General features: G+C 41.3%; 1 protein-coding gene across 1 annotated transcript; it reads right to left on the bottom strand.

Moving 5' to 3' along the window:
• Positions 1-986: 986 nt before the first annotated feature.
• On the bottom strand, positions 987-24,703 carry LOC124128820 (probable fumarate hydratase, mitochondrial). The gene is made up of 9 exons (XM_048403842.1): positions 24,300-24,703; positions 17,750-17,872; positions 11,559-11,669; positions 10,807-10,983; positions 8,612-8,767; positions 7,409-7,520; positions 6,722-6,802; positions 5,869-6,072; positions 987-3,514 (listed from the first exon to the last, which is right to left on the bottom strand). Exons 1-9 carry the CDS (start codon positions 24,507-24,509, stop codon positions 3,090-3,092), a joined length of 1,599 nt encoding a protein of 532 aa, XP_048259799.1. The 5' UTR covers positions 24,510-24,703; the 3' UTR covers positions 987-3,089.

Below are 24,703 nucleotides of genomic sequence, written 5' to 3'. Positions count from 1 at the left end.
TTGGTTCATGGGCCAATAATAAATACAATATCTGTCCACTGATGAACAAAAGTGGCAAAACATTAAGGTCAATATAAATTAAGACCAATCATAGTGATTTATTGGATAAACAATCATATTAGTGACAATGTGACTAGTGATGAATATTGATTTGTCTTTCTTGCACAAAAAAAAACTGAAGTGTGCATATTTCATGTGAGTTTCTAAGAAGACAAGTGTATACAACTTGTACTCAACATGTCCAATAGACTGTTAACACTGTTAACATATAAGGCAGGAACCATGTTAAAGCACATAATAAAACATCACATCATTAAAAATGTTATCTTTATATATATACCATAACCATAACAAATCCATCAACTGCCTACTTGGCTTGGTGCAAGGCTGAAGTTAGTCTCATCTTCAAGGACCTTTCATCCTCTGATATACAATGCAACCCTTTTAATCTGGAATCCTGCTTTTAGAGCAATTATCAATGATGATTGTCGTCTGGGTCTGCATTGTATTACCGATACATTGTTTCACCAGAAACTATTGAGAATAGCATAGAAAATATTAGTCATAAAATCAAGGGGAATTCCATCACCACTCCTAAAACCTGAACAATGTTGTAACTGGTGCTTATGAGAATAGTAATTTCAGTTGGGACAAAGTTATGTTCTCAGATGAATGTTCAGTGTGGCTATATCCAAACTGCATAAAATGTGGACCAAAGGTACAGAAAACCAATTTACCAGTGTCCAAAGTGCAGTCCTAAATGTTCATGTGTGGTGGGATATCTGTTGGTTGCCACACCATTATGTGCATTTGAAGGTAACATGTCAAGTGCAGTGTACACTGACATTCTACAGGAAGTGAGTGAGTGAGTGAGTTAGGTTTAATGCTGCTTTTAACAGTATTCCAGTTATATCACGGCATGTCAGCTTAATGTGGGAGGAAAGCCCGAAGTGATGCATGTCTCAGACGTTTACCACTTCGGTGAAATCCACGAGCAAGGGTATGGTACTGACAAACCTAGAAACATAATCGATCATAGGTTTCTGACATGCCCAAGGGACGTAACTCTACACAGCTAAATGTGGTGCCTCAGACAACTGGGCGACCCGTGTCCCCTATTCTAAAGGGACATCTCCTTCCAACAACAATTATCGTATGGTGATGGGTGGGTATTCAAGCAAAACATTCTCAGGAATTAGTAAACAAGCAAAATGTTACACGTCTGGAATGGCCCTGCTGCAGTCCAGCCCTGAACCAAATTGAAAATATTTGGAGAATCATGAAGGACTATATCAATAAAAAAGAAATCGCCAAAATGTATGTGACATGAAAACTGAGGTGGTGAGATATTTGGACAGTGTGACTCATGATTTTCTAACTTCCTTGATAGGAGGTATGCCTCGTTGCATTGAAGCATGTATTAGGAAAAGAGGTGGCCTGTCAAAATATTGAACAGTTTGCTGTTTTGTAGTTTTAGGTAAGCAGTGTTTGTTGGACATGCAGATCTCTTGGTCTATGACCTAATATACACAGCCAAAAGAAATGCGAATACCACACATGTTGGTTAACATATGAAGAATCACGCATCTCCAAGAGATATTCGATTGGTTCAATGCACAAACAAACATACTGTTATGTTGCGGGAACAGATGCTCATGAACGTATCACATGTGACGTCCTAGATCCAGGATTAGCATGTAAAGTTTGGAAATCATGTGCAGCATACCGTGAGGAGAATAAAGACACGCTGTGGTAACACTTGACTGTTTTGTCAATAAACGGTACAGATTGGAAACATATCTGACATACTTCTCTATAAGTTTCCATGGTTAGCGTTTCTTTTGGCAGTGAGTAAAAATCCGTAATTTACAATGTTCTCATTCTCAATAATTTCTGGTCGAACTAACCCATACACACATTTCAAACGATACATATTGCAATATTTGTTGTGTGTTTTGGTACATTAAGTAAACAATTATAACAAGTTTCATTACTATTTGTATCTATTTACCTAAAATGTACATTCATTCACAAATTTTGTTTTCCATCGATTGATTAACAAAACAACGGAAACAGGAAGTGATTTTACTCTATCACATTGTTATCTCCCCTGTATCCAAGACTACAAAATGGCGGTGACTGACCATCCTGAGTAATATTTACTTAGTATGAATAAAATAGGATCTGCATGTGAAGTCACTTTCAATCACTTTAGCTCCCAACATATCGCAACATGTATTCCAATATAGATACCTGCAATAAATTGTTTGGCCAATAAACACCACTACTGTCAGCGCCTACATACATACATACATTGGGATAATACTCCAAACCGACAATTCGATAAGTTGGAAATTACGTCATCAATACGATTTCACTTAGAAGCGTACGGTCCAGATTAACGGGGAGTCACTGTGCACGATACATGCAAGGTAAAAGAATGTCCCAAACATGATCATTTTCTTTAAGACTTGATTGTACAAAGTTGATTTTCCCTTTGCTAAAATAAGTCACAAAGGAATGTTTTCACAAAAATAATGCTGACACCCTGTTTGGTAGCTTTCCCTGAAATTATTAAAGACTATAAGGATTCTATATCCAAACACACATTGAACCGGTCATTTATTACAGGGGGGGTGGGTTGTATGTTTTTGATGCACTGATGAACTGAAAATAATGATCCTTCCCTATAGCTAAAGCTTGCCATATTTTCAGATGACCCCCTCCCCCCATGTCCTTGTAAACAATTTCACAACCCTCCCAGAAAAGACAAAATGCAAAAGCACTTGATATTTTCTTAATATTATTTAAAACTCCATAGCCCTCTGCAAGAGACTTTCAAACTCTTTGCTGACTCTCCCTGATTCCTTCAGATACTCCCCACCCCAATCCCATAGTAAATGACCGGTCCTCAAATTCATTCAACAGATAAATTCCTTATTTCATTGTCTCTGTATTTCATAAAGACCAGCACTTGTGTATAATATATGTATACGCTATATAGAAGAACAAAAATACCACTTTCCGCCAGGAATGATAAAACAACAGCAAAATCTCTTGACTAGCATGCATTATAGTTGTAACAGACTTCACTTTGGGCCCAGCATCGTCTCAGGCTTCAGATATTTATCAAACTCCTCCTCTGTCAAAACACCAAGGTCAAGAGCTGCTTGTTTCAAGGTTGTTCCTTTTTTATGAGCATGTTTTGCGATCTTTGCTGCATTGTCATAGCCGATGTATGGGTTAAGGGCCGTGACCAACATCAGCGAGTCGTTCAACAGTTGGCTGATCCTTTCCCTATTTGGTTTGATGCCAGTGACACAATGCTTGGTGAACGAGAGGCTGGCATCAGCAAGCAAGCGGATGGACTGAAGTACGTTCTGCACCATCATGGGCTTGAAGACGTTCAGTTCAAAGTGTCCGTTACTTCCTCCGACAGACACAGCAACATGGTTGCCCATCACTTGGGCGGCGACCATCGTCAGAGCTTCACACTGAGTTGGGTTGACTTTTCCTGGGAGGGAGAAACATATCTTTCACATATGTGATCAACAAATACAGTGAGTTAGTGAGTATGGTTTTACGCCGCTTTTAGCAATATTCCAGCAATATCTCGGCGGGGGACACCAGAAATGGGCTTCACACATTGTACCCATGTTGGGAATCGAACCCGGGTCTTCGGCGTGTCGAGCGAACACTTTCACCACTAGGCTACCCGACAACCTCCAACAAATACAGTAAACGGTTATATCGTTATAACAAGCTCAAAGGGACCACTAATTTTAGTTTGTTATATCCGTAGTTCGTTATAAGCATTTTGACTATCAGACATCTTGGATCAAGTCGTGTGACCACATCACGTTACTCGATAAATAACAAAAGTGTGCACTGTATATGTACTATGTTTATTCATCATACATAACATAAGTAAAACAGCCTATAGCCTAATCATTGTATTTCTATTGTTAGTTGAGGGTGTAATTTGCGGCTGCGGATGTTTTGAGAGGCAGATTGGTGACACTAGCAGCACAGCAATTAACAGTTCGTTACAAACTTAAACATTATCATTGCTACTCCTGGCATAATGCTGCTCCCTTCACTCACCTGGCATAATGCTGCTCCCTTCACTCACCTGGCATGATGCTACTCCCTTCACTCACCTGGCATAATGCTGCTCCCTTCACTCACCTGGCATAATGCAACTCCCTTCACTCACCTGGCATAATGCTACTCCCTTCACTCACCTGGCATAATGCAACTCCCTTCACTCACCTGGCATAATGCTACTCCCTTCACTCACCTGGCATAATGCTACTCCCTTCACTCACCTGGCATGATGCAACTCCCTTCACTCACCTGGCATAATGCTACTCCCTTCACTCACCTGGCATAATGCTACTCCCTTCACTCACCTGGCATAATGCTGATCCCTTCACTCACCTGGCATGATGCTACTTCCTTCACTCACCTGGCATAATGCTACTCCCTTCACTCACCTGGCATAATGCTGCTCCCTTCACTCACCTGGCATAATGCTACTCCCTTCACTCACCTGGCATAATGCTGCTCCCTTCACTCACCTGGCATAATGCTACTCCCTTCACTCACCTGGCATGATGCTACTTCCTTCACTCACCTGGCATAATGCTACTCCCTTCACTCACCTGGCATAATGCTGCTCCCTTCACTCACCTGGCATAATGCAACTCCCTTCACTCACCTGGCATAATGCTGCTCCCTTCACTCACCTGGCATAATGCTACTCCCTTCACTCACCTGGCATAATGCTACTCCCTTCACTCACCTGGCATAATGCTATTCCCTTCACTCACCTGGCATAATGCTGCTCCCTTCACTCACCTGGCATAATGCTACTCCCTTCACTCACCTGGCATAATGCTGCTCCCTTCACTCACCTGGCATAATGCTGCTCCCTTCACTCACCTGGCATAATGCAACTCCCTTCACTCACCTGGCATAATGCAACTCCCTTCACTCACCTGGCATAATGCTACTCCCTTCACTCACCTGGCATAATGCTGCTCCCTTCACTCACCTGGCATAATGCTGCTCCCTTCACTCACCTGGCATAATGCTGCTCCCTTCACTCACCTGGCATGATGCTGCTCCCTTCACTCACCTGGCATGATGCTGCTCCCTTCACTCACCTGGCATAATGCAACTCCCTTCACTCACCTGGCATAATGCTACTCCCTTCACTCACCTGGCATAATGCAACTCCCTTCACTCACCTGGCATAATGCTACTCCCTTCACTCACCTGGCATAATGCAACTCCCATCACTCACCTGGCATAATGCTACTCCCTTCACTCACCTGGCATAATGCTACTCCCTTCACTCACCTGGCATAATGCAACTCCCTTCACTCACCTGGCATAATGCTACTCCCTTCACTCACCTGGCATAATGCAACTCCCTTCACTCACCTGGCATAATGCTGCTTCCTTCACTCACCTGGCATAATGCTACTCCCTTCACTCACCTGGCATAATGCAACTCCCTTCACTCACCTGGCATAATGCAACTCCCTTCACTCACCTGGCATAATGCTGCTCCCTTCACTCACCTGGCATAATGCAACTCCCTTCACTCACCTGGCATAATGCAACTCCCTTCACTCACCTGGCATAATGCAACTCCCTTCACTCACCTGGCATAATGCTACTCCCTTCACTCACCTGGCATAATGCAACTCCCTTCACTCGCCTGGCATAATGCAACTCCCTTCACTCACCTGGCATAATGCTACTCCCTTCACTCACCTGGCATAATGCAACTCCCTTCACTCACCTGGCATAATGCAACTCCCTTCACTCACCTGGCATAATGCAACTCCCTTCACTCACCTGGCATAATGCTACTCCCAGGCTCATTCTCTGGCAGGGAGATTTCCCCTAGCCCACATCGAGGTCCCGACCCCAGGAAGCGGATGTCATTGGCTATTTTCATCAAACTGCATGCCAAAACATTCAACGCTCCATGGACCTCTACTAGGGCATCATGGGCCGCAAGAGCCTCAAACTTGTTTTTGGAGGTCTTGAAAGACAACCCTGTAATGGAGGTAGAAACACGAGGCAGTTGTTTAGTCATAATCAGTCATACACAGTCAGGCTGATCGCTTGTCAATGAAGCTTTCCAAAGGCTCAATTTCCCCACGATTCCATAATTAAGTAATTGGCTTGGATTTCTCTTTGAGCATTGTTGCTGTGCTCAAGCATTTCATCCCTTCTTGCTTTAAAATAAGTTGCAACTTGCCACAAGAAAGAACATAAGGTAATATTTATTAATGGGGGAGTAAGTATGGTTCTATGTTGCTTTTGGCAATATTCCAGCAATATCACAGTTGGAGTGGGGGGCACCAGAAATAGGCTTCCAGATTGTATCCATGTGGGGAATGAAACCTAGGTCTTCTCAGGAAATCTTTAACCCTTAGGCTACCCCACCGTATATTAATGATTATTGTATTCAAATCATAAGAAAAAATAATAATGTTTAACATGTCTTTGAAATTTATCGGATATGTTGACTTTTGTTAAAAACTTGAATCATTAAAATCTCAAATGCTGAAGGAATATGAAAACAAACAGTTGCCAACTTTTTGCAAAACAAAGTACCAACAACAGGATACATGAGTAGGAGTCAAGGGAGGTAACCATGTGCAAATATATTACCAAGACAAACGTGTATTGGGGCATTTACCTGTGTATTGAGACACCTCGGCTGCAACCATCTCAGCAAAGCCCTTCCTTGTGTTGAGTCCAGTTCCAACTGCTGTGCCTCCTGTTGAACAAACTCAATCTTATGAGGTAAGGTGAGGTAAGGTAAAGTCAGGTGAAATGGAGTTTAACATCTTGTTAAAGATTGTTGCACTTATACAGCTGTGTGCATGCACAAGTGCGTGCATGTGTGTGTGTGCCTGTCTGTGTGTACTCGTCCAGACCAATGTCAGTTTTATAGTTCTAGTCAACTGATGGCGCAGTTTAACATGGATACCCCACTCAAACACATTACACTGACTCTGAGCCGACAAGCCCTTATTTTAGACCCTTAATGCCGAGCACCAGGCAGGGTACCATCTTTTAACATCTTTTGGTATGACACGGCCAGGGATCGACCCCGCAGCCTTCCGCTCTACCACTGGACCACGGAGGGTGTCTCATTGATAATGAAATGTTTTCTGCATAATAACTGATGTCAACAAACTAACACTAAAATCTTATGACTAACAAAATATGATGTAATGAGGAAAAACAAACAAAGTTTAGTATTCTTCGTCTGTCATTTCAAAAAAGAATTTTAAAAATATGTAAGATCATGTCAAAACAAGGTCAAAACATAAAATATCGAACGTAGTGGAACATTTTTGGAGCCCCATAGCTAACCTACCAGCAGCCAGTTCCTGAACCCGGGGTAATGTGGCCTGTACCCTCTCTATGCCGTACGCCATCTGCTGGGTGTAGCCACTGAACTCCTGGCCCAGAGTGAGGGGCACAGCATCCTACAACGCAGATATGGAGCTGATCAGTGCCAGGTTACCTGGACCATGCTTACACACATGGGACATAGCTTTTAACGCGTTAATTTACAGGATGACTAAGTGCAGAGGGGGCATGAGTAGTCTGAGGCGATGCAATTTACTGTGTAGAGTAGCATACATGTGCTCATGTGTTTCACTGAAGACCCGAATGTCAAAGACCTGCATCACTATAGACTTCCTTCCGAGATGAAGCCGACACAAAATGACATAACTGGAATACTGTTCAAAGCTGCGTTAAACCCAACTCACTCACTCACTCACTAGGTGCAGGCGAATTGTCAGCCCAGCATGCTTGAATCTATTCATTCAACTATATTACAAGCTGGATAGTGACAGAGAATGTAAGTCAACGGAGTGCAGATATTACAAGCTGGATAGTGACAGAGAATGTGAGCAACGGCGTGCGGATATTACAAGCCGGATAGTGACAGAGTATGTGAGTCAACGCAGTGCAGATATTACAAGCCGGATAGTGACAGAGAATGTGAGTCAACGGAGTGCAGATATTACAAGCTGGATAGTGACAGAGAATGTGAGTCAAAGGAGTGCAGATATTGCAAGATGGATAGTGACAGAGAATGTGAGTCAACGGAGTGCAGATATTGCAAGATGGATAGTGACAGAGAATGTGAGTCAACGGAGTGCAGATATTACAAGCGGGATAGTGACAGAGAATAGGAGTCAAGTTAATGCCGATATTACAAGCTGGCAAAAAAAATGAAATAATGATTTAGATGTACAAACTGCTCTAAATATAGGCTTGAATCAGAAAGTAAATAAGCCTGTAATTGTGTTTCGGAAATTAGCTCTGTTATACGCATGATGATAATTGAAAGTAATTACGTTTTGAATAGTTTGCAGGGGGGGGGGGATACTTTACGCATATATGCAACTTATCTGTAGCTCTGGAATGGACGCCAAAGATAGTGCATCCTGTGTCATGTGATCAGCAACAGATTGTCCACACAGGACAGTGTCCAGACCGATGCTAATAATTGGCACCAGACTGTGGAATGTAGTCCTCCTTTAAGTTTACTGAACAAATCGTGTACCTGTGTGTGCGTCCTCCCAATCTTGATAATGTCTGCAAACTCTTTGGATTTGGCCTCGAGTGCTTCATGCAGTTGTCGGAGATTGCCCAACAAACGGTTGTTGATTTCTGTTGCAACTGCTATATGCATGGCTGTAGGGAAGGAGTCATTTGAACTCTGAAATGTACCAAGTCAGTATTAATATTCCATTAAACAGCATATTATATAGATCTCTACTCCACCATGATAAACACCCTGGAGCCATTCTCTACCATGGCAAGGAAGTAATGCAATACAATTTATTTATTCATTTGACGGTGGTCTGTACAAAATGATTCGGGACCAGACAATCTAGTGACTGATGTCATGAGCATTGATCTACGCAATTGGGATACGATGACATGCATCAACCAAGTCAGTGAGCCTGACAACCAGATCCCGTTAGTCGCCTCTTACGACAAGCATTGTCACCTTACAATTAGTTCCTAACCAAATGGACATTATGACTAGAACATTTTTATCATCATATATGATCATATTTCCACTAAATGAAAGGATTTTATACCAATTTGTTTAAGATTATATAGGTGCAACCTTCCTGAATATACCAATGACAGAAAGAGGGATAAGTAACAGTGAAAAACCCAAATCACATCTCCCCTGGCTTTGAACCTGGTATTAAGGACTATTTCTGTAATCTTTTTCTCAAACTCTTACAACAGTTAGCTTATAGGGCACTTTAACTTTGTAGGTGAGGTGAAATGGGGTTTAACGTCACGTCCAAGATTATTGCACTTATATAGCGACGTGCATGCACGTGTGTGTGTGTGTGTGTGTGTGTGTGTGTGTGTGTGTGTGTGTGTGTGTGTGTGTGCGCGCGTGCGTGTGCCAGTGTGTGTGTGCCTGTGTGTGTGGCTGCTTGTACTAGTCCGGACTGATGCCGATTTATAGTGCTAGCATACTGAGATACCATGCCGCAGTTTAACATGAATACCCCACTCAGACACAGTATACTGACTCTGAGCCGACTAGTGCTTGTTTTAGCCCCTAATGTCGAGCGCCAGACAGGGTAACAACAAGTACCATCTTTTAACGTCTTTTGGTATGACGCGGCAGGGGATCGAACCCCGGACCTTCCGCTCTCCAGGTGGACACTCTACCATTAGACCACGGAGGCGGTCCTAACTTTGCAGAATCTGTTACTTAAAGAACAATTTTAGACAGTAATTTGGGCCTGGTTTAACTGCAGGCTGTAGAAGTCAGAACTAACACGATTTACATGTGTGGAACTTGGAACTGGTACACACAGAAAATTGTATTAGTCTGTCTTGTTTTGTTGTACGTAACACTGCACTGAACAATATTTCAGCTACATGATGACATCCGGTAAATGATTAGGAGTGTGGACCAGACAATCCAGTGGTTGATATAGTGAGCAGTGTCCTAGGCTGCTAGAGTATGATTACGTGCAATCAACACGTTACTGAGCCTGACTACTCGATCCCATTTAGTTGCTTGTAACAACAAACATAGCTATGTTTAGAAAGGAATCATCCTAATGCTGACAGCCATCTTCCCGAGGCAAGAGAGTTAATTGACAATAAAAGTCCAGTTTCCACCCTTGCCGAACTAGGCAGGTATTATGGAGTTACAGTTTGGCTGGACTAACGAGTCTATGCACAGTCCAATCAAAATCGTGCACCAAAATCTAAATCCGGTTCGTAAACTGTCAAGCAGATTTCGGTCAATTGCAGGATTTGCAAAACATGTGCACCGCCAACTCGTTGTCAGCAGATATTTTCCAAATCTGTTCATGTTTTTAATCAAGGTGCTCAGGTGATTTGATGCATTTCGCGATGTAAGACCCGTTTTATCACAATATAGATCTTGATTATCGATCAGATCGTCCTGACTGGGCGCCACCATTATGAGTGAAGCAAACGCAAGTGATACGAGAGGTGGAATCTGATTGGTCCATAGGTGAGGCTTAGAATAGACATAACTGGTAATAGTCACTGGTGGCGCTAGGATCGAGCCCAGTAATTCCAGCCTAGTTCGGCAAGGGTGGGAAACTAGACTTTTAAAGTCAGTTAACTCTCTTGCCTCGGGAAGATGGCTGACAGCTAACTAGACCTATTTTTACCATCTAGACTTTTTAAGTTACAATTGATGGGAGACATCCCTCAGTGATGAGTAAGGACGTTTCTGGTACTTACCTGGCTCATATTGACGTGGTCGTTAGGATGCACAGGTGTCTTGGTTCCCATGGTGCCCCCAAGGATCTCGATGGCTCGGTTGCTGATCACTTCATTCACGTTCATGTTGGTCTGAGTCCCTGACCCTGTCTGCCACACAACTAGGGGGAAGTGGGAGTTCAGCTTACCCTTTGCTACCTGATGTGTACAGGAAGAACCGACTTGATAACATAATATCGGGCCTTTCTTATTATTATAACAAGGCTTTTATTGGTGTTAAAAAAAATTGAAAACATAACCCGACTTCAACTATTTTTTTTTCATATGTAAAAAATAACGGCTTTGAGGGATGAGAAAATCAAGACAATTTCAAAATTTCTATTTAAAATTTGTCATTTTTATGATATGTGACAAGGATGATAAAATTGAATAGCGTTTACAAGGGAAATTAGCCACATGCCGATTGGAGTGCTGCTGAAGCTAAAAATAGTATTTGATCACCCAGGGAAACTGATCAAGAGGTCTTTGAGGTACAATAGTTGACAATACACATCAGAAAGGCTTCCCAATAAAACAGTCTACCACATCCTACATGTTTCTTGTTAAGACATTGTTCATGCATGTGGCATTAACACCTGTAAACCATACAATAAATGTCAGCATCTTTTTCTTCATGTTCTTGATAAGAACCCAGCACAAACATAAGGAGTCATTATATCTCTTGCAAGTAAACAACATACAACATTGATGAAAAAATGTAACAGTTTTATAACCTCTTCAGCAGCTTGTTTGATGGCCTCAGCCAACTTGGGGTCCAGTCCAAACTTTGTGTTGACTGTAGCTGCACATCGCTTGAAGATGCCAAACGCTTGAATGACTGGGATCTGTTGGTGATGCAACAACAGCTTATTAGAGAATAAAAGTTTATTGCATGAGGGATATATCATCCGTACTCCATGCCAAGTGGGTTATTTTCTTTATTACCCAATTACTATAAGGTCATCTCTGAAAAGCTGTGTCTACATACACCGCATCGAGAGACACCCCTTACAAAATACAGATATCCAAAAGTCATCGCTTGTGCACAACATATCTTCTCACTTTCATTTAAGTGACTGATGAGCAAATAGTCCCCTAAATAATTTAATCACAAATAAAAAAAATGAAAATTTAACAAGAGATTGTATATTTATATACTTCAGCTATCTCATTCCTCTTTACTCTTTGATACTGGTGTGGAAATGTCCTAGAACCAAGTTTCCACCTTAAAAGTAAACAACTCACCTCAACACAACCCATGCATCACTACTATCACCACTGTGTTCATGGGTCACCCAGAACTGCTATCCGGTACGATGTGACCCCTGGCAGTTCGATCACCTGATATTCCCTGCACCCTCATTCTCTTTGGGGAGCGTACAGGCTGGAGTAGCTGTGATGCAGGGATGGTTGGGTGGGTGTTAAGCGTGTGAGATAGGATAAGTATATAAATATACAATTTATTGTAAAAATATCAAGTTTTTAAACTTATCCTATCTTACACTATGCATTTATCCCATGGGTTGGATGATGTGGCGCAGATACTCTTGCTTGTAATAGACGTCAACCGGGAGAGATGTACATTAGTAAGCTGGTTCTAAACCCTGTTGATCTGAGGATTGGCACAGTCCAGATGGATAAAAAACTTTTGTGACGGTTGCTTCTGAAAACCCTCTTTCAGCTACCAAGACAGAGACAGCATTATCTTGGGTAATCATGTATTCTGTGGTTTCATAAAGCATGTCGATCCAAAGAACTAATGCGTTTGAGACAGGTGAAGCCAACTCAGTCACGACTTAACCTCAACCCGCGTAAGAGTGGGAGTATTGTTAGAAACACCTCTTTCCTAGGTTCTATAAGACAGACCAACTTGGCATCTTTTTTTGCTTCATCACAGCTATCAATCACAACCGCTGAGATTGAGTACACTGAGAATGAGAAGGAGAACAATCGACAATGCCCAGATGTGTCTGCAATCAACTACGGAGACATCACAAGACAGGGGTGAGCAGGTAGAAGATTTGGACACCATTTAAACAAATGGCTGCACCGGATGGTGACTTCTATGATGTAGACCAGAGTCTCAACAGACAAGCACATGTACCCTCCATCCGGGAATTTGACTGGGAACCTGTAGAAATGAGAAGACCATGTAAATAACTTCAAGTATTTATTGACTTATATACAGGAGATGAGATGCAGGACTGTAGCACGTGAAGTATCTTTATCTGAGCTGACGGGCTGCTGTGGACAAGTGGACCAAAGTGATGCAGACTTTAGACATCAGCGACCGAGACATGCCGCCAGTAATAAGAGGAAAAGACTGTGTGAGACTGTCAAAAGCATCCCTCCATGATGGCTCCGAGAGTAAAATTGATGTGCAATGTCAAGGTGGAAGCCACTGCCCGTGTTTCATGAGGGTTGGATGCAACCAGAGTAAGTCATCACGAATAGTGGTAAGCTCTTAGGATGATAGAGCGCATCCAAATGTAGATGGTTGTCAGCGATATCTCTGAAGTCGCAGCCCATACAGTGATAATAGGTCTCACACAATGTGACAGAAGAACCATGACGAGAGAAAACTTCTCGTTGGCCAAAGCCATGGCCCTACAAACATGGTCCTTCCGATGAGTGGGCATGGGCCACAGATAAGGCGACAGCTTCTGTAGCAGAGAGTACAGTCGAGAGGAAGGGAAGTGTGAGACAGACAGTCTGCTCCAGGAGAGCTAAGTCCTAATCTTTGACAATAGCAGAATGTGTAAATCGTTTCAGATTAATGACGAGAATGTCACTATGAATGGATGCCATACAGTGCGTCCCACTGAGCCAGTAACCTGTCCTTCTGACGTCAGAAGGACGCAAAAGCCAAATCCAATTTTGCTCCTACATCAGTGAAGATTGACTTAAGCGTTAGAGAGGCCGAGCTAGAGTCCACAAATCCAGAACGTTGATCGTCTTCAGAGACACTATGTCGTAAGTCCAGTTGATCAGAGATCCAGTACAGCATGACTGAAGGGTCAACAACTTCCACTTTAGGAGACTGGTGACTGTAAATCACATGGTTGTAAGGATCGGGTCGTAGTAGCCAGAGGAGTCTTGTCGGAAGAGAAGCCATGTTGCTCCAATACTGTAGAGATTGCTTGAACCGGAAACGAAGCAGAGTCAGATCAAATATCCCATGATGTAAGGAGGATATTACAGGCATATGGATCTGTGTGATCTGTATCAGGGAAGCGCCGAGGTCGTCAAGTGTACTAGGCAAAAAGTGATCCCATGAAGAAAAGCCATCACAGTCGACGGCGATCCCTCAGGGAGTGAGGACGAGCCAGAGAAGCACCACATACTGAGGTGTCATAGTGACCTTCCGATGGTGAGTCCCCGATAAGAAGATCATGGTAGTCCTGTAGAGTTCTGTCAATCTGAAAGAGCATAACGATCATTAGAAGGTCCTGCTGTTAGGAATTCGTCGAGTTGTAAGGACCAAGATGCTCTTTGGATGCAGGCCGGTCCCTCCGGTTACGTTGACCTGTCGAACCTCAATCGATGTCCCTCTGTTGATCTGGTCATGCTTGTCGATCCGAAGAATCACAATGATTGCCTGAGTGACATTGAGATGTGTGACGATCCCATGATGTTTTTCGAGATGGGTGTCCGCCGAGTGTCGATCTTGACAAACTTGCGAACCACAATCGATTAGAGAATGTCAATCTCATTACTGCTGACGATCCATCACAGATTCAACCTGTTGATTCCTTGTGTGTCGAGGATCTATCGATTTGATGATCATTGGGATATTGACAATCCGATGAAAGTTGTTGAACTGTGTATTGAGGTGTTGATGTCAATCTATTGAGGGCTGGACAATCAGTCGTCATAGCGATCTGTTGATCTTGATGGTGATCTGAAGAAAGAAGACCTCCCAAGTGACGATCTGTCATATCAACCTGTTGATCCTTCAGGAGTTGATCCTGCGATCTGATGATCTATTGATGGGAGGTGATCAGTTGATAGATAAGGTTCTGACGACAGTTGGCAATCCAGTGTGTTGTCTGGTGACTGAGTCCGAGAAAGCTGTCGATCAGGTGATAATTGACAACCAGTCAATCCCTCGATTCTGAGGCGATTGTATATCCTTCAAAGCAAGATACCATGATATTGCAGGACAGCTGATTGACTAGGATCCCTCCCATGCACAGGCATTGTCTTCGGTGAAGTTGGTAGGTTGGCAGTAAGAAAAGAGTTGGAGAGAGTGTCCTCTTCAACTGACAATGACGTAATTGTCATGGAAAAAGTCTTGCGAGAAGATGAAGGAGGCACTGTAACAGAGGAGATTACCGTACCCTTCATCACACAGGATTGCAGTGGTGCGTGATGCATGAACACAGTGGTGATAGTGCTGATACATGGGATGTGTTTGGGCGAGTTGTTCTTTTAAAGCTGCAAACTTGGTTCTATGATGTTTCCACGCCAGGATCGAAGAGTAAAGAGGAATGCATAGTGTGAGACAGGATAAGTTTAAAAATTACATAACTGTGTATGTATCGATTTGACCATATAGTAACCAAACACTTGAACATGTTGAAGAAGATCTATTACAAATAATTACCCCTTCATGATTACTATGATCAATATTGTGTCAGCTAGACTAAAACTGACAAGAATCCTCAACCCTAACCCACATATAAGCAGATTTTGGACAGGTTGCTAGCAGTGTGCATCATATTAACCCTCTTGGGGCCACGGGACCATACATGGTCTCTCATTATACAACCCCCTTTGTGCCACAGAACCTGATCACAAGAAAATGTCCCTTCACGACTGTGAATTAAGATACCAAACACTTGAGTGCACCACATAAACATAATAGTGAGTGAGTATGGTTTTACGCCGCTTTTAGCAATATTCCAGCAATATCACGGCGGGGGACACCAGAAATGGGCTTCACACATTGTACCCATGTCGGGAATCGAACCCGGGTCTTCGGCGTGACGAGCGAACGCTTTAACCACTAGGCTACCCGACCGCCCCCATAAACATAATAACCATCATCACCAGTATCATGTATTATATAATTCTAAAGATTGCGAAATATGGAGAAATTATTAAAGTGGTTACCACTCTTCTCCGCATTTTTCTGCCATATTTGAACTGGCAGCCAATAGGTAAGGAAAATATATTTTTTTACTAATGTACAGTTATTGGCAGAAGCAAAGATGTTTAGTCTGCAATGAAGATTGTTGGGTCCAGTATTGCCATTCTTATCGACTGTGTGTCATTGCGATTAAGCATGGCTCTGTGGAGACGATACTACAGATTGTCTTTTTATGATTATGGTCATGACTGACACATAAACATTGACTGGAAGGGAGTGAGTGAGTGAGTTGGGGTTAACGCTGCTTTTAACAGTATTCCAGTTATATCGCAGCGTGTCAGCTTAATGGCAGTGTTCGAAATACCTGCCTGCCCGACCGTCCGAGACGGGTTGATTTCAACTCGGGCTGCCAGATTTTCAAATTCCCCTGCCCGACGGTCGGGTTATATTTCATATGTGAAAACATTCTAAATATTTCCCGATTGATAAGCATTAATTCACATGTAAAGATGAATGATAAAATGTAACCAAAAAGAAACCCCGTAAGCTTATCCTGAGAAACATATGATTATAGTGGGCAGGCAGGTTTTGGTCAGGGCTGGTAAGTATTTCAACTAGCCAGTCCTGTGGTCTGGCTGAAAGTTTTGGGAGTTTCATACCCTGTTAATGGGGGAGGAAAGTGATGCAGGTCTGAGACGTTTACCACTTCGGTGAATCCCATGAGCACGGGTTAGGTGCTGACAAACCTAGAAACATAATCGGGGCGAACTGGGATTTGAACCCATGATCATAGGTTTCTGGCGTGCCCAATGGATGCGCAGCGAACCGCAGCGCTTTAGACGACTGGGCCACCCGTGCCCCCTTGACTGGAAGAGCTTGTAGTAATCAACAGTGTTTTTCCACATATGAAATGAATAAGAATTATGAGCGATTGATTAAACTCTGTGACTTAGTTACCCTTACTGTTTCACATTTTATCGTAAAATTTCTAAAATGATGACAACTGTACCTTTAAGCAGTGAGTAAATTGCTCATGGATACTACATGTACTATGTCCTGAAAATGTCGTTGTTTTATTTGTTTTCCTTTCATTGAAACTGACAATGGCGATATGATTGGATTGTGGATGTAGTGTTTTCGGTATGCCTAATTTGTGGAACTGCATGTTTTGTATGTCTAAAGTACATGGTATATAATGTTGGTTGATTGGTTTGTTGTTTTACGCCGCACTCAGCAATATTCCAGCTACATGACGGCGGTCTGTAAATAATCGAGTCTTGACCAGACAATCCAGTGATTAATATCATGAGCATCAATCCACACAAATTGGGATCGATGACATGCATCAACCAAGTCAGCCAGCCTGACCACCCGTGGTATATAATGTGATTGTACTATAAATGGTTATGTGACTGAGTGTGTGTGCAAGTTTTCAAACATGGCAGATCAGAACAATGAAACCATTTATCGCTTGACTAACACTGATATCTGCCACATTTTTCTAATGTTAAGTTTGCTGACATGTTCATATATGTCATTCCAATGATTTTACATGACAATATTGTACTCGTAATTGTGTAAGAGAATGCTCACAATGAGAATGCTTTCAAAATTGACGCACAATAAAACATGTCTTTGTAAAACAGCCTTTTTAACATGTTTAATATTGCATCCATAAACATGAACTGGTAAGTACACAGACTATACATTGAAAGGTAATACTTGGGTGATTTCATTGTGATCACTGGTGATGTTATAAAAATTTTACAAATACAAAAATTTACCCATTATCTGATGACCTATTTATTCTGAAAATCATCACAGTGTCCTCACCGGCATTTTCTCAGTTTCCCCGCCGATATCGAAGTTAATAAGGGAGCGTGCTGTGTTTGCGCCATAATACTTGTCAGATGGCACCTTAATCTCACCGAAACTGTCCTGCTCCACACGAGTTTTCTGAAAGCAACAATGAGTCATCCTTGTTATGTTTTGTTTTATTTGTTATGTTTTTGATTTAGCAAATTAATCAGGGATGCAATTAAAATTGGAATTACTGAATAGCTCTTCAAGTGGTTCCATGATTGGACATCCCCAAACATGCTAACCCACATGCAATTCTACAAGTTCCGAGGTTACTTGAACATTAGACAAACCCAGACTAGTGCCAAGTTGCATCCCAATCTCATTAAAATCAGATCTTAGTTCTCGCTTCTGCTAAACAAAGATCTGAGGACATCCCATTAGGGGTCACGTCATGACCTTTCAGCCGGCCAATCAGAGCGCAGCTTACCAGATCATGAAAGTGACAGTCGGAATGTGATTTCTAATCATGCAGCCTCGTAAACTTTAAAACATGGTATTCCGAATGATAATAACGGGCCTAACTACTGAATCTATACAATCTAGACCATAAATAAGCCATTTGAGAAGGTTCTTTTGTTCAGTTTTCAAATTTTTAAGCAAGAATTTGTCAAAATATGTTTCGAAGCGTAGTCGCCAGTTTGAAACTAGTGCTGTAAAGAACGAGAAAGCTGCCTTCTGATTGGCTAATGTCGACATCTTGTCAGTAATTCCACTGGTCGGTCAGAGTTCGCGAAAGGTCGGTCTGACGTGACCACTAATGAGATCTTTGTTCAGCGGCAGCAGGCTAAGATCTGATTTTAATGAGATTGAGTTGCATCCCTGCTAGTACAACTACTACCATGACTAGAACACAAACATGTAATTTGATTTAAGTATGTGCTAGTGTTTTACAAGCATCCAGAATGTATAAATGTATATCATGAAAGCAGACAAACAGACATTGCAAGAGATTCGATAATATTCATTCAACCAAATTATTGACAAGAAATATATAGGTCCTGTAACTAAAATAACTATCTAATCTTATAGCATGTACATACAGTACACCACATTTCATTACTTTACAGGACCGTCATATCTCCAGTCAGGACCCCAATCTCATTAAAATCAGATCTTAGTTCTCGCCATCGCTAAACAAAGATCTGAGGACATACAATTACGGGTCACATCAGAACGACCTTTCATCCGACCAATCAAAGCGTCACTTACCAGATCATGAAAGTCACAGTCGGAATGTGTTTTCTAATCATGCAAACTCGAAAACGTTAACATAGTGTATTCCGAACGACAGTTATGGCCCCTACGACTGATTCCGTCAAAATTATCATCTATCTCTCACTTCCATGGTATAAACATTTGAACGGAGGAGGCGTTGCACAGTAAGTGGGAAGTACTGCCATACAATCGCAACCATATATTAGACATTCAAGAATGTTCGTTTGTTCAGTTTTCAAAATTTTAATCGAAAACTGTGTCAACATATTTTTCAAGCGTAGTCTGAAATGGAAGTCGCCAGGTTGAAACGAGTGCCGTAAAGCTTGAGAAAGCTGCTTTCTAATTGGCTTCTTGTTAGTTGTTTCAGTGGTCGGTCAAAGTTCGAGAAAGGTCGTTCTGACGTCACCCGTAATGGGATGTCCTCAGATCTTTGTTTAGCAGCAGCGAGAACTTAGATCTGATTTTAATGAGATTGGTCAGGACCCTTGAAATAAATTAATGGGGGTCCCCTTGATGCCCCTTATTGTAATCGAAGATAAAACCATGAGGTGCTGTAACCATGGTGATGACAAACAGGGTAAAAGTGTGGTAACTACAGAGTGGAAATTGTTTAAAATGATCTTTGATCATGTTGATAGTCACTAAAATGAACATGATGGTGAATACATGAGTACAAAAACTGCAAAGTACAGAAAATAATAGTAAACATCATACATGATAATTATGAGAAATGTTTACAAAATTCAAATCATGTTTGCAGTTAGAACCATCACATTCAACCAACTCGAGACAATGCATCAGCAATCACGTTGTCCTAGCCTTTGATATGCTTGACGTCCAAATCAAATTATTGAAAAGACTGGCTCCAGCGCACATGGCGTTGGTTTTTGTTCTTCATTTAATGGAGAAAAGTCATAGGATTGTGATCAGCGTACACTTGAATAGCAAAGAAAGTAGAACCCAAGTACACTTCAGACTGTTGCAAAGCTAACAAGAGTTTGCCACTTACGTGGCTATATCCCCCGCCCATGTTGCAGAATTTATGACATAATTAAATCTAAACAAACCCTAACCTTTTTTAACCGAGGTGGAACTTTGGAACTAGAGTTTGGAACTAAGTCCATCTTGTTGCCATGGAAACGTAAAAAATAAAAATTTCTAAAATTTCTAAATAGCAAAAGGCACCAGTTCAGCATGTACTTGACAGACCTGCAATGTTTCAAGAAAAAATATTGAACGGTTTCTGAGTTATGCTCCGGAAACGAAACATGACTGTTTCTATATCAATGGTGGAATAATTTCTCTGAAGCCTGTCAAATTTTCATGAATATAATAATGAACACGCTGATCCTAACCTGATGCATCTTTCCGCAACAGGACAGCTCCAGCACCAGCACCAGTGTCACTACCATCTACATCAATACACACTACATCTGTACGGACAGGAACATCCATGAACAAGTGAGCCTAACCTTGAATTAACTCTGACACTTAAAGCCATTAGCTCAGATGACAATAGACCTAACTTAGCATCCAAGTTAGCTAACACTTCAGAATTGTTTAGCTTTGGGCTACCACAGTCGGCTATGCCATCAAACTTGACAAAGTCACAATTCTCATCAGCATCAGAATATCCACAGGGGAAACAGTCGCAACTCACTGAGTAGGCGGTACATTGTCATTTCTTTCATGATACTTTCTATTCATATAGACATAACAAAGCTGCGTCTTTTTAGGGCGGCCTGGTGCTTGTACAACATAGTCAGTAGGGATGGGTAGTGGAGGTTTAAAGTGTATCACAATATTTTGCGACGCACAAGGCTGTAACGTGATATGTATCACAAAATATTGAATAATAATAAATTGCAGTAGCAATCTGATACATTAAGCAATGAATTCAAGTTCATAAATGGAACAAAACAAGATGCTGGTACAACATGATGTTTACTCAATAAATACACAGCCATCTTGTGGGCCTGGATCATTTCCTAAACAGACAAGTTGACAAGTGAAATCATTCAAAATAGATAGATAAATATATGACAAATCCATTGGCGGAATAAACGTCTCTCATCCGTAGCGAGTGTTTGCCTATCACTCATTCACTGCCCTGCTACAATACCGCACACCCTTAATATGTTAATGGTCATTATCACTGACTTTCCTGTCAATAACATACAGACTGTGGAACCAAGCACGTAATGGTTGACCAGGGATTGGAAGCAACACTAAGACTTTATTGCCAGGACTGAATATTCATAATATCCCCTGTACAAGCATACTATATACACACACAACCACATCCGTTCCTTCACTCACAGCAGATTACTCAAACCACTCAAACACATCCAAACCCTCATTCAAACACATCCAAACCCTCATTGACAACCGCTCAATCACATCCGAACCCTCATTCAAACACATCCAAACCCTTATTGACAACCGCTCAATCACATCCAAACCCTCAGCCACACTGTCACACAGTACCCTCACTCACACCCTATTTCTCAAACATACCCTCACCTATACCAATTCCCACATCCATACCAACTCCCTTACCTGCATTATCAAGCATGCCCACACTCACACATCCTTTCCCACTTCCACAAAAAGAAGCATCAACCACGTACAAAGACACTAACAAAGTAACAATCCACTGTCGCATATACACACTCCCAACTATACAACACACATACACACAGAATTAAACCCGACAATACGAAATAAGCATACAGCACAACCTTACAGCCCTAGTGTTTAGTCATAATAAATGATAACCAACCCATCTCACCTCTTGTGGCCAAATTTGGAGTAGTTTTTCCTACACCTAAGAAAAAGCGTCAGGCTCTATTTTGGATGGCATTTATGCAACTAAATTCTCTGGTTCCCCAAATTGCTGCACCATACGTTAAGATACAAGATTATCATACAAAGTACTGAAAACATCATAGGTCATTCCTCCAACTAATTTAAATTTACTTATAATTACACTGAGGGCCCTTCCAGCCGATTTAGCAATTTGTTTATCTGTGAAATTTAAATCTTGGTGTTCCTGGAGCCAAAGTCCCAAATATTTATATGCATTACAAATTTCAATATTCTCTCCCCCACAATGAAAACTGACACTATAACACGTAACAGAATGCTGTGTATAATGGACCAATTATCAACACAATTTAGCATTCGTTGTAATGAGTGCTTGTCGCCGGCTATGAGAGCAATATAATTGGCATATAAGAGTAAACTAAGCATAGAATCATTGCTGATGTCAACACCACAGTGGAAGTCATTAATTTCCTCAGCCAAGTCGTTTATGAACACGGAAAAAAGTGTTGGTGATAACACACATCCCTGCTTCATTCTGCTGTAAACAGGGAAATCCTCTGTCAAGTATCTGTTTAGGGACACACAGGATTGAATGCTATCATATAACGATTTCACTGCAGAAATAAATATTCCGTTAACACCAAGTTTAAGTAATTTGTACCAAAGACAATCCCTGTTTACAGGGACAATCGCCTTCCATGCACCTATATAACATACATATATTGAGCATTTTTAAAATTTCCAATTATCAATAACAGAATGTAAGGAGTATATATGCTCTGAAGCGTTCTGCTTACTACAGAATCCATTCTGCTCTTTGGCCAAAATAGTATTACTTTGTAACACGTGTGTTTAAAATATCAGAATAAACTTTAAAGGGTACTGATATTAAGGAGATCCCATGGTATCCAAGTGGGTCCCGGGGATCGGCATCTGATTTCAGGATTGGTGAAATAATACTGTGGCACCAAATATCAGGACAGATATTATATTCAAAACAAAAAGTAAAAAGCCTTAGCAAAATATTCGAACAGGAACTTTTTTTAAGAGCTCCTGCAGATATAAGATCGGATCTCGCCGCTTTGCTGTATTTATCACAGGCGAGTGCATTTACAACTTCTTCACGAGATATTGGTACATTTAGTTGACTAGCATTGAAGGGAGGATATTCTACTACGTCGCTGTTAATTTCAGATTTAAGTTTCTGAAAATGAGCATCATCAAACGTATTTAATGGATCAGCATTAAATAAACAGCTAATTTAAATTCCAAATATCAAGAACATCCTCCTTGTTTGTGATCACGCTTCCATCATAAATTACCTCCCTCCCTCGCCTATCAATTGCAATACCTATTTTGGCAATAATTTTCCAAAATTTGCGGCTGTCATGATGTTTATATTTATCAAGCAAGCGCTGTTGTTCTTGTAACTGATACAAGCGTTTATAGTTACGATGCAGTTTATCAAAAACTTTCTAACCAATCCTGTTCGGATAAACAAACAGAATCCCATTTGGATTGGAGGGCCTCACACTATAGGGTATAATTAAATTACCTGACTGTTACTGTAAGTCCAAACTGATGAGAGAGAATTTCTATGTCATCCGTCTGTCCATATACAAGAGTATTTATTGAGCTATTAAAACAGTACCACGGAATTGAGATTCGGAAATTTGTATTTCTATGTCAGGTACACACAACTATGAACAGAGTAAATGTCAAACTTTTTGCCATGGAAACAGGAACAATTGATATTTTTTAAATTCCTACATAGCAAAAGGCACCACTTCAGTCCTTGATTAAGACATGTAACAAGTTTGGATGAAAAAATGTAGAAAAGGTTTTTAGTTCTGCTCCTGAAACGACTAGATCTACCCTTTTGACACCAAATCCAAACTGTAACCATGGAATTCGAGAAGAATAAAAATGTCAAAAATCCGTAAATAGCAAAAGGCACCACTTCAGGATCTGTTTGATATATCTGCCAGTTTTTGTTGAAACATATTGAACGGTTTTCGAGTTATGCTCCGAACGCTCTGATTACGAACGGACTGACAGACAGACAGACAGTTGATCGAGCCGTCGACAAGTCTTTATCCCACCGCATTTCATGCCGGGGTGGGGGGGGGAAGGGAAGGGAATACGAATAATAGGTCATATCTATATCGCAAGAGACAAGAATTAGTGAACCGTAAATTATTTTCAGTACATTTATAGTGCATCACACACTCACAACACCTAGATCTACCCCTAAAACACGAGTAATGAACGTATAAATCCTCTTACTTTCACATTTTATATTCGTATAGATCTGTATCTATAGGCCTACTGCCCGAATGTAGAATGTTATCAACTGCGTACATTAAAATATGGAATGACCTAGAATCCGATCAAAATGAGAACTTAGAAACACTGCACCGAATGAACTTAAAAAAGGCTTATAGCGATAACCATAATACTGATATAAATATATTCTCACATCGTGAACTAGGTCCCCGTTCATCTTTGACACAGTGGATAATCCTTGCCGAGTCCTCACATATATATTTGGCCGTGGCTGGAGATGTGAATTTGAAGCTGATGAAATACCAGAACCACTGTGAGTTATTGTCACTGTTGTCAAATATCTCACCGCTTCGCCAATCAAGCCTCTCAACTCAGTTAACGGTCGCACGTGTTTCGCCAACATGACATGGGTTGATGACAAAAACCTAAGCGAGTGTTTTAAAAAACCGAAACAGCATCACTAAAACGAAACGGGTACTTTCGAGGGCATGGTGCAAAACAATAAAACAAACTGGTTCTACTGTAGCTGCGCCCTGCAAACAAAGTTGCGTATTTGAATGATGGTATGTTTATAAAGCATTCTTAATAGATTGTGAC

The sequence above is a fragment of the Haliotis rufescens genome, unplaced genomic scaffold (genome assembly GCF_023055435.1).
Source record: "Haliotis rufescens isolate VD_foot unplaced genomic scaffold, xgHalRufe1.0.p SCAF_3, whole genome shotgun sequence".
NCBI lineage: Eukaryota > Metazoa > Mollusca > Gastropoda > Lepetellida > Haliotidae > Haliotis > Haliotis rufescens.
Note: the sequence above shows the minus strand (reverse complement) of the source record. Positions and strands in the feature narration are given on the sequence as shown.

What these genes read in the sequence shown, in the direction of transcription:
- LOC124128820 (XM_048403842.1), bottom strand. Translation starts at nt 24,509, where the DNA reads ATGTTGGCGAAACACGTGCGACCGTTAACTGAGTTGAGAGGCTTGATT. An exon ending in GGGAAACTGAGAAAATGCCG is followed by an intron (nt 11,670 to 17,749) that starts GTGAGGACACTG and finishes CATCACCAACAG; the next exon opens with ATCCCAGTCATTCAAGCGTT. An exon ending in TCAAACAAGCTGCTGAAGAG is followed by an intron (nt 10,984 to 11,558) that starts GTTATAAAACTG and finishes TGTACACATCAG; the next exon opens with GTAGCAAAGGGTAAGCTGAA.